Here is a 16,818-nt window from a genome sequence, read left to right on the forward strand (position 1 = left end):
GTATGTATGTTATAACCTATGACAAAATGTACGAAAGAAACAAAGTATTTTGTTATAAAAATATTGTATTTCTCTATAAATTATATATAACTAGTTTATACAAATAAATATGTATGTAATAAAATGCAGTTACGTAGGTTTTAAAAATCAATATCCCAACCGGAGGTCTCGTCAGGAGGCAGTTTGTCCTTGGGGTACTTCTCAAAGTTGCTGAGGTCGAAGTCGTTAGAGATGGGCTGGATGAGAGGTGCCTTTAGTTTCTTCTCACGGAGACCATCCCAATCGAAGCCGAGGAACCATCTGTAAGTAATGAGTAGTAATCCAAATCAGAAGCTCTCGAAACCTGAAATGTATCATGAACAAACTGGACATTCGACCGTAAGACTCGTAAATGCTGAGTTACTTGGCACATAATTGTTGTTATTTTACAATATCACTTTTTCTCATGAGGCCGTTCCACTTAACGCCCGTGTTTTTTTCATTCAATGCAATTTCACGTTGTTTACTTAATTTCGGCATTGGATTGAAATTTAATATAGAGCAATACAGATAATAAGAAAGTAAGTTTTATAATGTAAATGGACAAGTTGTAGAAAGTAGTCGTATACCTCTAGAATGAAGACCTCGAAAGTAGGACGTGATTTCTCTCCTTTTATAATACCAATTAATCATATGATATGTTTTACTGTACTTGCATAAACAAGACGAGTTCTGGTTAAATTAATCGCGTGTAAACAATAACCGTAATGTATTCGCTTTTTTTAAACGTAGTAATTTTACCATCAACAATTCATTGTCACTCAAATAATGATAAATTTAACCTGACTATCATTATGCTAAATAATTCGCCTATCAACGAAAAGCGCGTAAACGTTTTGCTTTGTAAACATAATTATTTTAGCATACATAATAATTCCTAATTTACTTCCTCATCTATAAAGTGCCAAACTAAATTTCAATTTGGATATAACAATGCAATGAATTTATCGTTTTAAAAATGTATGCAGCGTTAATTGAGGAAATCAAGGTTCCCCTCCACAAACTAAATGACAGGATGCAGGAAATAACGTATTATACCTTTCGGTAAAATTTCTCCAACGAACAATAATAAAAATAATTACATAATTCAGTCATGCCGTTGAAATTAATGTAAAACATGATTCATATATGATAGTTCTGAAAACGGTAATGATTTGCTTAAAAATAATCGTTATTATTTTAATAGTATTGAGAAATTAAACTGACGCAAGTACGATTATAAGTTCTATTTTGCACAACATGCAAAGTTCTATTTTTCATAGTTCATTGCTAACAACATGTGAACTTAAAACAAAATTTTGCCAAATTCATAAATAGTAATGTGGATATGAAATTCCTTTACATATAATTACAAAACTTAAAATGGTTTCAGTCTTGCGTACAAAACTCAAATTAATTGTTAGCTGCTACGACCTGTTACTAGCTGTCGCCCGCGACTCTGTCCGTGCGAAATTAAAAAAAATAATAAATTGCGTATGTGTTCTCACAGGCTATGATCTACATCTATGCCAAATTTCATCGAGATCCGTTGAGCCGTTCTGGAGATACCTTCAAACAAACATCCATCCATCCATCCAAACATTCGCATTTATAATATTAGTAAGAAGTAAGATGGCTAAGCGTAACAGGGACGGCATGTTAATAAATTGTAGGTTTTATTAATAAAAACAAGGCCGTTTAAACAAAGCACGCGTTTAAATTAACCGCTATCTTGACAATTAAACTTGATCAGAGACTACAGCACGTCACATATATCGTCATTATTTTAAACGAGAACAGACTTCTCTTAACGTCGATCATCTTTGATGAGATATTATTGTATTTAAAAAAAAAATCGTTTAAGAGACAGGATGTTTTGTAACGATTACAACGAGACACTAAATTATTTGGTCGGATTGTCAACTTATTCAGGTCTAAAGTTACTACGATTAAAGGGGCTACGAAACACGGTTATGAAAAATTGACTACTCCTATTTTCAAAATATACAATCACTGCCTGTATCTCTTGATATTCGTAGGTAGGTTGACTTACTTATGATTTTTGATGTCGACGATGCCGTTCTTGAGGTAGCCGAGTCGCTCAGCGGGCACGGCGCGGCACAGCTTGCGCACGAGCAGCTGCGCGGACTTTGGCACACGCGGGTGGAAGGCGACCGCGTCGATACCGCGCAGTATGAGCGTGTACGTCTTCATGTGGTCGCCGCCGGCCGCGCGGAATGGCGGCTTGCCCACCAGCAGCTCGTGGATGAGCACACCCAGCGCCCAGCAGTCCACAGCGCGGTCGTGACCCTGCATTGCAATTCAATTCATCAAGACATGGTAACGACTGTTTTTAGTAATCTTATGAATTGTGTGAATGTTATAAAATAATTCTATCCAAATTACCTTCAGTGTATTTCATTAATTATTTTTACGTTAAATTAATTTAAGATACAATGTAAAAATAACTTTAAAATGTCTTTCTATTTCGACTTTCATTACAGTACTTAGCAATTGTTAACCATTTAATAAACAATTTTATCGCAGTATTACTAACGTGATGAGTAATGTCTTACCTTGTTCAAAACAATTTCAGGTGCAACGTACTCGGGAGTGCCCGCGAATGTCCATGTTTTGCTGTTTTGAGATAATCTCTTCGCAAATCCGAAATCGACCTAAAATTACAATCATTCATAAGAACTTCGGAATTTTCGAAAATCGTGATGAAAATGACGTTTTCATGTCAACTTGATAGTGCTGTGAAATGTAATTAGGTATATATTTGGTCATGTAACAAGAATACAAACTAATGTATCTTATTTAAATGATTACAAGCTTTTTTCTAAAAAGTAGCTATGATTCAATTACCAGTTTAATGTAACCGTTTTTATCCAGCATTAAATTTTCGGGCTTGAGATCTCTGTATATGATGTCTTTTGAGTGCAAGTATTGGAAAGCCTCGACGACGCAGGCGGAAACAAACCGCGCCACGTTCTCGGGGAAGTATCTCTGCTTCTGCAGTATTGTCCACACGTCTCCGCCCAGTACAGGCTCCATTAGGAAATATATGAATTTGTTGTCTTTGAATGTTTGATATAATCTAAAAATTTAAAGTTTACGTTATGGTATATTAGTAAAACAAGCAAGAATATATACGCGATATATTTCCATACAAGATGTAGCTAAACTGATACTATGTTGCAATCAAGTTTTTTTTACCAGTGTATAGTTTTATTAATAGTTAATAAACTGTCATCTAGCTGTCTGGAAATTAATTCAGGATCGCTATTTCAATCTGTCCAATACAGACGTCGATATCGTAGTTTTTTTTATCGATACATCTGTTGTAAATACACAAACAAGATAATATTCGACTCGTAAAAGAAATATTTATTAGAGAACGTCATTTCAATGTTTTACGTTATCTAATCTTGTTGCAATTATAGCGAAATAAATCGCCGGATAATTGCAAAAATATGTTTTCTTAAGTACCGTAATTTTTTAAATTTATCTATTGATACTTAATGTAAAAATAATTGCGAATTATACAAACTATGACAAGGCAATATTATGGGTTATGCAACATGGTGGTTTGACTTTATAAAAACTAACCAGAAAGTTCCAGTGGTCGAGATGGACCCTTGAGGGTCAAAGTTGAGTGTTTGATAGTTGAAGAAGAAATGTAATTTGGTTGAATTTTGAAAATAATCTACGAGATAAAGCTAAAAGAAAAAGCTTGGTAATCTCTGGACTTGAAGCACTGACCTGCAGACGAATGGGCTGTTGCACGTCATCATGATGTTCTTCTCGTTGTAGGCGTGCTCCTGCTGCTGCTGCTGCACCATGTCGACCTTCTTGAGGCACTTGAGCGCGAACGTGAGGGTCGGCTGCGGTTTGTATTGCACCAGTTCCACGCGCCCAAACCCGCCCACGCCCAAAGTGCCGATTATCTCCAAGTCCTTCAGCTCCACGAACTCGTACTCTGAAAACGTTATAATTAATATTTAACCCCTATAAAGGAGAACAGAAACACTCCTCTAAGTAAATGTAACAAATACTGATTGTGGGGTCAGGTATATATTCACAACTCACCGCTTTTGACTTCAGAATTCTTTTTCTGTTGAGAAGCTCGTGGGACGGCATGTCGAATATTTTTTAACTCGTCTAGATTACCAAGAAGTTCAGTGAAGGGCCTAAAAGATAAGAAAAGTGGTTATTCATGTATAAATAAACAAATAAAGCTTATGGTCTTCCATAAATATACTGGAAAATTAAAAAAAAAAATTGATTACGGATGCCAACTCTCCCCGGGTAATATAGACGGTTGGCGGTGTATACTGACCCTCGCTCTAGCGTGAGGCACTCGACACCTGGCGGTAGGGCTGTGACAGTGGCGAGGCGGCGATCCTCGTGCAGCAGCGCTTGCTCGCCGAAGTAATCGCCACGTCGCAATGTTCCAACGCGCCGTTCGCCGCCGTCACCGTCACGCTTTGTCACCCCCACCGTGCCGCCTCGGATTATGTAGAACTTGTCGCCGCGGTCGCCCTGCCGCACTACCGCCGTACCCGTCGAGAAGAACTCCTGGATAGTACCCGTTCATGTAAACGCCAATATAATACTACCGACTATCGTCACTAACAAAAGGTGGGATCGTGATGAATATATATCGATGGCTCCTATGAATAAGGGCCAATGTGCAAATTGACAACTTTACAGGAGAGGCTCTCAAAGTTTCAACCATATAGGAAAAGATGTCGCATAGCCCCCTTTACTTAAGTAAAAAAAATTACGTTTACACCTGTAAATGTGTATTTGAGTTTAATGTATGTTGTTAACTAGACTAAGGCGTAGCTCGTAACATAAAAAAGTAAAAATCATCGATTTGTTACTTTGGTCCTTATACATAGGACCCATCGATATGATCATCTAATAAAGCACAGCGCGCTGTAATGAAGCGTTTTCACTGGGAAACACTTGTAAAACATCACTCAACTATCCCTCTCTATCTACTTAGATAATGATGTTAGTAAGCTAAGAAATATGTATATTTAGGTTCGAATCCCAGGTTTATTTTATTATTTGTGTTTCTTACTTATTTACACTTTATAGTACATATATTAACATTCTACAGATAAGACAAGTTTTTGCACCTGTGTTTGCATTAGTTGTTAAACAATTATAAGATGTAAATATTGTCACATACATATTCTTAATTAACATTTCAATATGCGTTTTAATATTATTTATTAGTTGTCGGAAACAGGTTTTGAATATTATTTTGCTAGGGATAAAATTATTTTTATTAGTAATAAAATAAAGAGTTATACAGAATTTCTGATCTATATGGGACTTTTATTAATTTTATATTAAAAAAGTTCTAGGTTTTTTCCTAGTTCTCTTGACACGTAATTATTCAGGAAGAAATATACGAGTACATGATTTAAATGAATAAAAAGAATAACATATTACCCGCCTACTTGAAAATATTGATTAAATTCCAATTCAATCAAAGTACAATCTTGATAAAGAAAAAAATCATAGATATCACTCGATAAGTACATTCACGCACTTTTACACAAACAAGGTGGACAATTTTCTTAAATGTGCATGAATTGTATAAAAATATGGGTATAGAAAAGAGTAGATGAATTTTAAGGTAGATCTCGCGTAGTTTAACCATATTGGGATAAAGATGTAAGAGACAAAAAAAATAGCATTTCTATTCCTAACTACTGCATTAAAGTCGTTAAACGGTCTACCTCAGTGTGGTTTTAGTATAACATAAATACACTAAGGTACTTAGTCACCCATTAAGTTTAAGTAAGTATCACAATGTCTTGATTCAGTTAAAGTACACGTTTCTAAACTTCATAACCAATGTCGCTAGATGTAACGCCATCTAGTTTCCAAAGATGGTAATGCGAAGACAGAATAAGTATTGAGGTATTGATAAATCTGAAATACCCGTTTTAGGAAGTCAGAGATTTTGGCAAGCTCTATAGGGTGGATGTCCCTCAGCAGAGGCACGGACGCCAGAAATCGAATGTTGTCCTCCTGCTCTTGTCGTCCACTTCTGACCATTATCTTCTGGAACACTCTCCGCTCCAGTGTCCATACTTTTGCTTCTGTTATACCTAAAGAACAAAATATATATATATATATATAATAGTATAGCAAATGGAATTAATATTACTAGATAAATCAATTGGATAGTTGGAAATAAATTACAATAAATAAAATGCTGATATAGCAAATGGTGTTTGTTGCCTAATAAGATTTTTGAAAAGCTTTTAAATAATTTTTGAGTAAATGTATAGTGTTTATGTAGTTGACATGAAATAAATAAAGAGATATAAATCCCGAACTTATGTGTTAGGTGTTTAAAAAAAATCGTCGAGTATTTAAAAATTTCAATGAATTAAAGTATTATTGCTCGAACTTGAAAACGAAATGTTCTCACATAAGAACGAACACCGCCAAACCGATGAGTCCATAATTATCATATCAAAATATTATCTTGTTTGTAGTTCTTTAGTTAGATTAATTTAATTTTAAAGTATATTTCATAATAAGGATTTATAATGCATCATAACCACTTGTTATTTCATGTAAGTTTCTATTCTAAAACAATTCTTTTTTTATTTAAATCATAAAGAATGAAAAGATATCTTTTTTTAAAATCCAGCTTTTATCTAAGTAGTTATAGGATAATTATTGTGTATAATTTATCTAGAATTAGCCATTTAATCGACATACGGAAAAAGTTAAAAAAAAAAATATTTTGTTCTGTTTACATGAAATTCGAAGAATTTGCTTTCGAAGAGTAATAAAAAATTGACTCATAATATTCTAATTAAAACTGTACATCGGCAATACGTTTATGATTGTTGCGTTATTGCCATGATTGGATTAAATTATTAAACCAACATTGATTATGAAATAAGATAAGGCGTCGTTTGAGTATTAATGCACACGCGTAAACAATGTCTTGAATTGACTAAATGATGGAGATTAACTTATTATTTATCTATCGCATAGGCATAAGTGTAGAATTCCTGATAAAATTCATTTAAATAGTGTAGGTAAATGTCACATTGTATGCATGTGAACATATCAGGCCATAGAGACACTCAAACTGTATAAACTAAATAAGATGCGGTATATTATTGAGTTTGTACAGTTTGAGACCCACGAAGCCATGAAAGTTTTATGCTACGTAAGTCAAATAAGACGTCCTTACTTTTACAATGTTTCCCTTCCTAAAGCTTTATCTAATGTTTACCATAAAAACATCAAGTATTTATAAGTTTTTATTCTACAGTAGGTAAGTTACATAATTATTGTAAAATAATTGTACTTACATCTGATGGAAGCAAAACGTTTAGCTTTGTATAAGATAGCGAGTTCCCCGAACGCCTCGCCGGGGCCGAAGTTCTTAACGACTTGTCCACCTTTGAGAACCTCGAAGTTCCCGTGAGCAGAGACGTAGAGGTGGCTGCCGCTCTCGCCCTCCCGGATCATGAGGCTGCCGGCTGGGAATTCCTGCGGGCTCATCGCATCCACTACCGCGTTCAAACGCATTTCGTCCATCAAATTCTTAAGGAAATCGTTGGCCATGATCGCTGCCTTTATTTGTGACACCGATCTAAAATATAAATAGAATTATTTTGCTGGTGAAAGTACCAGTTATGAAAAGTATACAAGGTAAGTTTATGGGTCAATAGTACATGCTCAATTTGGAATTGCTTAGGACTTTTACCCTACAAAATTAGGTGTGAGATTAGACTCGAACCTTTAGACCTGATAGGTATATGCGAGATGATGAGAATTTACCCTAAAAATTATAACGATACATTATTCCAACTTACTTGGCGTCTTTTTCAAATTTTTCATATTGTAAGTCTATACTGGTGCGCACATTGTCTATTGGTGCGTGGGGTGCGATGACGCCGCGCTTGCGTCGACCGCGTTTCTCCGGATCGGTTTGCATCAGGTCTGATATTGTCTTACGCCCCGCGCTGCTCTTCCTATCGTCTAAGACGTCGCTATCCGAGTCTTTTCCGCAGCTGCATGTCGACTTTTCACTCTGTATGCTCATGTAGCTAGATTTTTTGCTGGACATGCCCTGGTCCACGGAAAGCGTGATACTTTTTTTGTATACCACTCCATTACCATTGGGAACGACTTCGGACGTTTGCGCCGCATCGCGTACGGTTTCGGGTAATTTCTGCAAAGTTTTATTTTTAAGAAATTACTTGTTGCATCTGCGCCAAAAATCTCCATTTAATTGAACTTTTGTTCATTGTTTTGTTTCTTTATAATCTAAACTTTAGATTGTAATAAACCTTTAGATTCTAAAGGTTTATTTAAGAAATTAAAGTAATCGTATATCTTATGACGAAGTAAAAGTACAAATCATTCGTCCTAATCAAATATACACACGTAACACGACACACAAGTATGTATAAATACGTTCGTAGTTCTAAATACAGAATATTAAAATTTGATCATTATCTTCTAAATAGAAATCGGTAGCATTGATCGTTAACTAAAATCTGATATGTAACTAATACTTTGATAAAGGGTTGTGCGTGTTAGAGCGTCATCAACCACCAAAAATGAGTCCTAACGTAATAGATAGTGCTCACTTTCTAACACGTGAATGCAATTGCAGTGAAGTGATTATTTTATACAAAGTTTGCGAATTAGTGATACATAGTTACTATAGATATATTAAGATAACGTGAAGTAGATACCAAGAGTAAATATCTTTCTCGAGTATGTTGTAGGTATTGTATGATTAGCTAAGATTCTGTCTTGTATTTGTAAAGTTATTTGTCTCTTTATAAGATGACCTTAAGTTTCCTTTTTTCCCTAGTTTTTTTTACGGAAGACTTGCTCAAAGTTGATAATCCACAAATTTATCATTATGAAAATATTTGTTTTATTAACTTCTTTTACTCAGTAACTCTGATAGAATCGCGTTTTTACGAATGAAAAGGAATTAGTTTGTTCAACAACGGGGAAGTACCACATTATCACAGTAAAACAATTCAGTTTTATGTTCGACGCGTCTTAAAATTAATGGCAAAATTACACAAATGTGACTCTTTGTGTAATTGTCATCTTAGATGATTATGCAAAATTGTGAATTATAAACTTTAAAGTTTTTTTCTAAAGGAATTAAAAATACTTTACTAGAACTAGTTGATAATTCATAATTGCATCGTGGTCTTGGGGCACTTTATTTTTACGTTTTCAAATATAGGTACAAGAATCGTTGTATGTGGAAATGCTTTCGTAGTGATTAAAAAAATTATAATAAACATATATAATAATAATTAAAGATACATTATCTTTTCTTCCTTCTCGCGCTCGTTTTTCTAATCGTACTTCACATCTCTGTGTAATTTTAACTTATCGTAAAAATTTAATTTTTATCAGTATTGGCTACCTTGATTTAATATTCTAGTAGTAACAACATCCTAAATATCCTTTTTCATTGTGCTTTATTACTTATTTTTGATTAAAAATAAGTAATAATTTGTAGTAGGTACTGTGTAATTTTATTTTTAACGATATTTTAATTTTAATTACCTAATTAAAATGGCATGTCCTTTTTTACCAGTAGGTATCTATTTCGTCTAAATTAATTATTACCCTGCTTATTATAAAACATAAATTGTTTCTTCATGAAAATAACAAATAAATTTTGTGCTTCAAGAACAACTACCTTGATGATAATATTTTAACAGGTTTTCAATACATTAACATATGTATCTTGTTTTTAAACATTCTTTTTGGGATTTAAATTCACTAGTCACGGTAAATCATAAAAAGAAATGTCAAATTTCTTTTGTACAAATGGTTATTGAAGACATATAGTTAAAATTGAATTGTAAGCTGAGAATTGTAATTGTAAATTATTTTTTAACTACGTGTAAATTTTGATAACGCGATTTGATTCCTTAAAATAACTAACATTTAAGAAATAATTCAATATATGCCTACTCTGGTACGGTTGTTTACGACGTCGCAACAAAGGAAACGTAGTATGACTTACTGTTACCACAACTACTTACACTTATTGTTTCTCGACGCTCGGAACTTGCTTCCTCCGCAGCGGCGGTGGTGAGGTTGAATCCGCCTCGCGAGGACCACCTGAACGGCGGGCACAGGACCATTTTAACGTATAGGTATTCGTGAAATACGAAGTGAGGCACCACATTGAGCGCGAGTACGCGGTTTGCTGTGCCACGGCGCAGACTTGAACTGGTCGCCGGCGAGCAGGCAGCCTTATCAAAACCCTAGATAATCTAGCTATACCGATTGTTTTAATTATTCTATTCTAAAGAACGATTACTATTTATCATGAAGGAGGCTTACAATCTTATCGGCACAAATAACATTATCATTTGCACCCAATCGCAGCTATTCATGTTTCAGCTGTGGGTACAATAGCACTTCGCTGCGCCCGCGTCGCCGTGTCGAATGTTCTCACACAACTGTGTCCAATCGTAGCACCGCCAGCGCCAGGCGCACAGATCTTACTTACACATTCAAAGTATTTAATGAAGGAGTTTCATTCAAATCAAATAATAAAAAAATATCTAAGTGATACCAAGCGTAGTGGAAATCATGCATGAAATTATAATTAAGAGGGTTAAAAGTCATAGAAACGCAAATCAATCCATACTATAATTTATTAATAACGTAAATGAGTACACAATGCCGAAGGCTTAAAATGATTTACTTCGTTCAACACTTCTGTTTGAATAAAAAATATATTTACATTCAATAGAGGAAATCAGCTCTGCAATCTAATATGAAAACCGCCACACGATATAAAATAGAGGATGTTCGTATTCGTCATAGGGTTTATCACAAATCGCATGGAGGAGTTCGCTGTGCACTCGGCTCCGCGCCGGACACTGCGTCCGCACGACACGGCACGGCACGGCACTAGGCTACACTGCGGCGGCACACAACTAACAACAAAACGTGCAATGGACCTCAAACTGTGCTCAACGGAAGACATTCATCATGTAACAAACGTGGCTGTAGACAAAATCGATCTTCAATTTTAAAAAACATTTAATTTTTTTAACATTAAAAGTACAACATACAAATACGGAAATTGAGCATGATGTATTATAAATACTGGTGGCACTACACTAGCGCCGCGGCGGCGACAAGCGCGCCCTCTGCCCGCAGCGCATACCGGACAGCGCGGCACGAGGCAGCAACACGGACGATACCAAGCCGATCAACCGGCCATTATAACATATATATATTTACTGGTCCTGAAAGAGTCCGGTTGACCGGAATGGCTATCGGCACGCAATCCTACTTCCTCGTCCACACAATATATTACCTTCAAACAGAATATTGACTTATTTTTTATAAATAAAGACTCCAATTGTATATCAAAATGAAAGCTTTAGAAATGAGCACACAATTCTGGCCTTGCTCTTAAAATTTGGATTCAAATACGATAAAGATAATTTCACTAATATGTGACTGCTTTAAAAATGGAAGTTATTTGGAGGAGGTACTACGGAAGTATGATAGGTCAAACCGCCCATTAATTCTACGTGTGTTATTTGAAGAGAGCAATGTAAAAAAACCAACATCAGGTATGCGCTGTGTACATCCATTTAGGATTTTCTTCAGACATGCCGTAGGGACGCGTGCAATACACGGAGGGGGAGAGGGGGGGGGGGACACACACAGGCATTAACAACGACCCTGCTAAATAACATATCGAGTATTTGTTTTAACTAACTCAACAGCGTCGACGTGTGCAATTGACGAACAAGTGATACTTAACTCACGCTACGTTAACAATACAGACCCGTGGGTACAAAATTACCCATATGACGAAAAGAGTTACATCTATGAGATATCAAAAGATGTATCTTTTTTCGTCGTAGGATAGATAAGACAGGCGAATCCGCCCTAATATTTATATACAGTGGCTTGTGACACAAAGTACTGACAGCCTCGATGTAGCCAGCGCGGATAGAGATGCATCTCACATTATTGTGGGTTTCAACTGCATTGACACATGTTGTCTATATTTTTTCAAAGAGAATGTGCGGGATGACATTATGTGTCAATAGAAATGTCACTGCAATCAAAACCGAATGTGTAATTACATTAGGAATAGTTTACGATTATATTGAAGATTGTTCACATTTGATTTTATTGTGATTTGCGTTTATATATAAAAATTTAAAAGTAGACCTTTTTTAAAAATAATTAATAAATAATATAAAAAATCTATAAAAAAAAACTATCCACACGAGAACAATTATAAAATGGAGATAAAAGTAGGTATTTAATTTAATTTCATTAAAATTTTCGTGTAATACTTTACTTTGAGTTTCGACTGACGTGACACTTGTATTGTTGTCTCTATTTATACAAAGAGAATGTATGAGATATTTTCTCCCAACAATGTGCAGAGAGTCATCTCTAGCGGCGACGGCTGATTGTGGAATCTTATATATTATGCGCATTAACTATAACAATTGGTCTATCACCCGATTAGCAAAATTCTTTTATAAAGCCTTGGATCGTATAATTTGTGCACAGCGTAAAGAAACAAGAATAGTATGAAAATTTAATTTAACATCTCATAAAAACCGAGAAACAAATCGTGTTACAAAATACATATCATTCTTAACTTTAATGATTATTATATATTTATAATACATCGATTTTGATGATTTTTTTTTTCAAAATCTTATTGTAGCACACTAACCATTTTGTCAGATATGTCATTTAAATTCAGATTTTCTCCAAGTAACAACAGTTTGGCTTAATTTATGAAATTTCTATAAAAAACTTAAGTAATGCATTTCTCTTTATTTCATTATTTTTTTTTTACATCTTTATTAAAATCACCTATAAAAACGTTTTAAATAACATAAAAAATAATCGCACATTTCGATTCAAGATGAGTAATCGAGACGTTTTTTGATACGACGTTTGTAATTAGGCTAAAAAAAAATTATAAAACTACTATCCGCCGCCATGTCGCACCAAAACATAAAGCACATCTCAAACCGTCTTCAAAACGCGTCTCGTTTACCCGTGTCGTAAAATAGATGTTTAAAGTTTGCAAGAAATCTCCGCATTTGTGACTCGAGTTCCATTACAATAAAATACTTGTTAAAACTAAAAGACGAAACATCAATCACAAGTACTTTACTTTATGTACTTAGGTATAAAAATTTGCATTACAAAAAAAAAACTTAATAAACTAGAAATTACTAAAATTATACATTCACACATGAGTATTTAGCGATAAAGCACAAAAACATTGTTCGAAGAAGCTGCAACTTGACTAATGTTACCTCTATACTATTTGTAACTCATTGAACAACCGCCAGCGCCATTAGCACTGAACGTGTCTTCAATAATTCGTAAATCATAAAAATCAGATATATGACACAAGAAAGCTTAAAAATAGACCGTACTGTACGACTTACAACAAATACACGAGCTCCGCGTTCCGCCACTATCACATGGAACCTTTACGAGGAAAGCACCCTTTATTAAAAATACTTGTGCGAAAGAGACTAGAAAAATCTACAAGACGAGAATTGTCATGGATTTGTTGATCTGTGAGTCGAGGGTCGATGGAAGCAAGGCGCCGGCCGCCGCGCCCTTTTCACCTAATTATTAAAGCTATGGCCACAGGCGGCGGCCGGCGAGACTCGCGCCTTATGTTGATATGTCACCAAAACACATCCACATGCACTGCTTTCAACCGTATTGTAGCTCCTACGTAAAGGTCTGAAATATAGCAGACGACGACAAATACAAACTTAAACATACCTTGAGTAAACGAAACAAGTAAACTAAATTTGAGAACGTTGATGCAAAAAAAACGGCTGCTACGTGTGAATTTTTCAGATCTTCTATTTAAAACATCGTCACGAAACGATTATGGCAAATAAAATTAATGTTGAGAATTAAAAAAAAAAACTCGTATTCCTTAAACGATCTATGTACGACTCATAGACTTTTTAAGTTTTTCCAATTGAAAGACTATTAAATCTACCGGGAGGAAACGAAACGACGTACTAATGCTCAGAAATGATGCGCATCAATCGATGGGGACTTTGTGCTTTGGTATAAACGTTGAGCGAATTCATCGACATCACAATACTTTAAAACTCTAATGCGAATGTTAGATCTAACTTTACCACGGCTAAAGGGTTGGACCCGTACGCAAATATTGTTCGATATAATGAGAGCGTCAGATAAAATTGTTACATCGGACACCATCTTGTGAGCCAACACTAATACGATTACAAGGAGAAACCTCAATGATATGTAAGAACACTCTTATATACTACATCTAAAGCATTACGACTACGTGTCAGTAAAATTTAACCTAGCGATCGAGACTTTGAATAAATGGAAAGCGCAATGTAAACACTTTGATGTAACGTATACGGAGGCAGCAGCGGGCGGTACACGGCTCATACTGTGCACCACAAATAAATACCTATTTATAGCAGATATTTAACGTACGCCCGGCGTCGCTCGACTTTGCTCGACGTCAACAATGACGCCTACGACTATTGTAAAACTGTACCGAGGTAACTTCTACACGAGAGCATTACTCAGTAACAACCCAACAAATGGCACCGCATTACATTCGCACCACGCTATCGGTTACAACTAACAAACGAACAACTCATATCTCAATCGAATCGTTTAATGTTACGGTTAAAATTGCATTTTATTCCTATTCATAGAAATGATTGTGTAAAAATAAATGAAACTTAATGTTTCAACGATAAATATCCGAGTGCCAGATCGGCACGAAATATATAAATCGTATGAAAATTGATAAAACTTACCGCCATTTTTACAATATTAAAAATTGATTCCGTTAAAAAAGTGATCGAGGATCGTTTCCCGCCTATTGTACAAGCACAACAATAACATATCCGAATCGGAGGGTATTTATAGATAAAATGTGATTCATTTCAAATATTTACAATTTCTACATGATATGCAAGTGCAAAGCTCACTAAATATACGTTACGTGTAATAAGTTCTATTGTCATTGGCGTGAGGTCGGCGGCCGCTTCCTTCACCTATTACGTTAATAGTAAAATAGTAATTCTTATAAATATCTAAATAGAATGAACGCGCTCCAGTTTAGCTGCTCGCACTTGTATATGCATTAACAATTTTACAATAGAGTATATAACTTAGTGAACTATTACGGTTAGAATTTTAATGACTTTGGTATTGATGAGTTCGTGAACCCGCCGATAGAGGACGCAGCGAACGCGCGGCTCTGCGCCGCTACACTATGTTAACCAAGCTTACATAACAGCAACCGGCTACCACTAACTGATACCTAAAATTATGTTTGTACGTTTACAAAGAGAGTTCATTGTCATGTTACGTAAAGATGACCAAGGTTCCGTATTCGAGTAATAAGATTGTAGTTCCTCCGGCTTAGTACGGCGCGAACCTGTTGTAACCGCTTCTGTACATCGCCGTCTGAAAACAACACAAACGTAACGCTTACAACTTGTTCAACGAATAAAATTCACAATAAACTTTTAACGCAGATTTCCCTTACCCCGTATCCAGTAACTGGACCGATGCTATGCCCTAAGTATGGGTCACCGTATTCTCTGCCGTACCTAAAAGTGAAATTTATTTATTAAAAAAGGGATCAGACATAAAACAAAAAAACATAAGAGATAGATACTAGATACATTTAATATTACAATCTAGTAAATGCGATAAAGTATTCAAATTACGTATGAAGTATTACATGACGGTGAATAAAGAGGCATGTTACAATATGGGGTTGTAAAGTGATAATGAAGTTTAGTAGTTACATGACGTACGTGGCGGCGAGGGGCGTGAGTGCGGGCGCGGGCGCGGCGCTGGCGGCCGCGGCTGCGCGAGCGGCGGCGCCGTAGTTGGCCGCCGCCGCCGCCGCCGCCGCGTGCTGCGCCGTCGTCAGCGGGGACTTCAGCAGGGGCGCTGCCGCCGCCGCCGCCGCCGCCGCTGCCTGAGCACAAACATCACAGTGGTACAGTCAGAACGACTGGCCCGGTGTGATACGACCGGTGTAATACTACGACCACACAGAAGACATGTCTAATGGAAATATTTTCGTGGTTCGCCTGATGAGCGTGGTATCGCAAGCCTATTCCCATCATCTCTTCTAATAAGATAAAAATGGGGATGGGAAGAATAAATTATATGGGAGAGGATAATATTCTTTTTCTGTTCATCATTTCGTCTGTCCATCAAAGTCTATTTACTAAAATAACTTATAATGTGAAAATTAAAACAAATTATGAAACAACCACAGAAATATTGTTTAATTCACGAAATTACTCACTTAAAATGGATAAAATGACAACGACAACAACAAGTAAGCTAAGAACTATTGACTAGACTGTATGTTGTAGATTATAGATCAATATAATTAGTGAATTGAGCTTAAACACACCGACATATATACATACTTACTAACTCTACCAACAAAGAATACCAAAACTTTGAAGTTGCGTTTTCTTACCGAGCAGCACCATTGGAATCGACAGGTTTCATGTAGTTATGATGGATCAATGCATACCATAGCAAAATTGTGTTTACATAATTTTACATTATATTTTACGTATTCTATAGAAATTTATTTAGCCGGAATACTAAGCAATCGTACACTCAAACGAAAACTAAAATACAAAATAAAAATTCTGCATTGCGTGTAATTAACAAAAATCATGCAGCGTTTTTCTCGCGGTT

At 35.7% G+C, this 16,818-nt stretch overlaps 2 protein-coding genes across 2 annotated transcripts in view; both read right to left on the reverse strand.

Annotated features, from left to right (window-relative positions):
• Window positions 1–122: 122 nt before the first annotated feature.
• Window positions 123–11,615, reverse strand: LOC106710807 (cGMP-dependent protein kinase, isozyme 1). Its single transcript, XM_014502976.2, has 11 exons — window positions 10,101–11,615; window positions 7,887–8,245; window positions 7,380–7,663; window positions 5,983–6,152; window positions 4,361–4,599; window positions 4,111–4,211; window positions 3,784–4,000; window positions 2,887–3,118; window positions 2,595–2,693; window positions 2,072–2,328; window positions 123–300 (listed from the first exon to the last, which is right to left on the reverse strand). The coding sequence occupies exons 1-11, from the start codon at window positions 10,200–10,202 to the stop codon at window positions 141–143; spliced, it is 2,220 nt and encodes a 739-aa protein (XP_014358462.1). The 5' UTR covers window positions 10,203–11,615; the 3' UTR covers window positions 123–140.
• Window positions 11,616–12,909: 1,294 nt separating this feature from the next.
• Window positions 12,910–16,818, reverse strand: part of LOC106710650 (RNA binding protein fox-1 homolog 1-like) — a 49,064-nt gene continuing 45,155 nt past the window's right edge. The window contains exons 11-13 of the mRNA XM_045686830.1: window positions 15,909–16,075; window positions 15,635–15,698; window positions 12,910–15,552 (exon numbers count right to left, since the gene is read on the reverse strand). Coding sequence (XP_045542786.1) covers window positions 15,508–15,552; window positions 15,635–15,698; window positions 15,909–16,075 — 276 coding nt within the window. The 3' untranslated portion in view covers window positions 12,910–15,507. The remainder of the gene's footprint in view (window positions 15,553–15,634; window positions 15,699–15,908; window positions 16,076–16,818) is intronic.

The sequence above is a fragment of the Papilio machaon genome, chromosome 4, assembly GCF_912999745.1.
Source record: "Papilio machaon chromosome 4, ilPapMach1.1, whole genome shotgun sequence".
NCBI lineage: Eukaryota > Metazoa > Arthropoda > Insecta > Lepidoptera > Papilionidae > Papilio > Papilio machaon.

What these genes read in the sequence shown, in the direction of transcription:
- LOC106710807 (XM_014502976.2), bottom strand. Translation starts at nt 10,202, where the DNA reads ATGGTCCTGTGCCCGCCGTTCAGGTGGTCCTCGCGAGGCGGATTCAAC. An exon ending in ACGTTTTGCTTCCATCAGAT is followed by an intron (nt 6,153 to 7,379) that starts GTAAGTACAATT and finishes TTTGTTCTTTAG; the next exon opens with GTATAACAGAAGCAAAAGTA. An exon ending in TCTCTGACTTCCTAAAACGG is followed by an intron (nt 4,600 to 5,982) that starts GTATTTCAGATT and finishes GGTACTATCCAG; the next exon opens with GAGTTCTTCTCGACGGGTAC.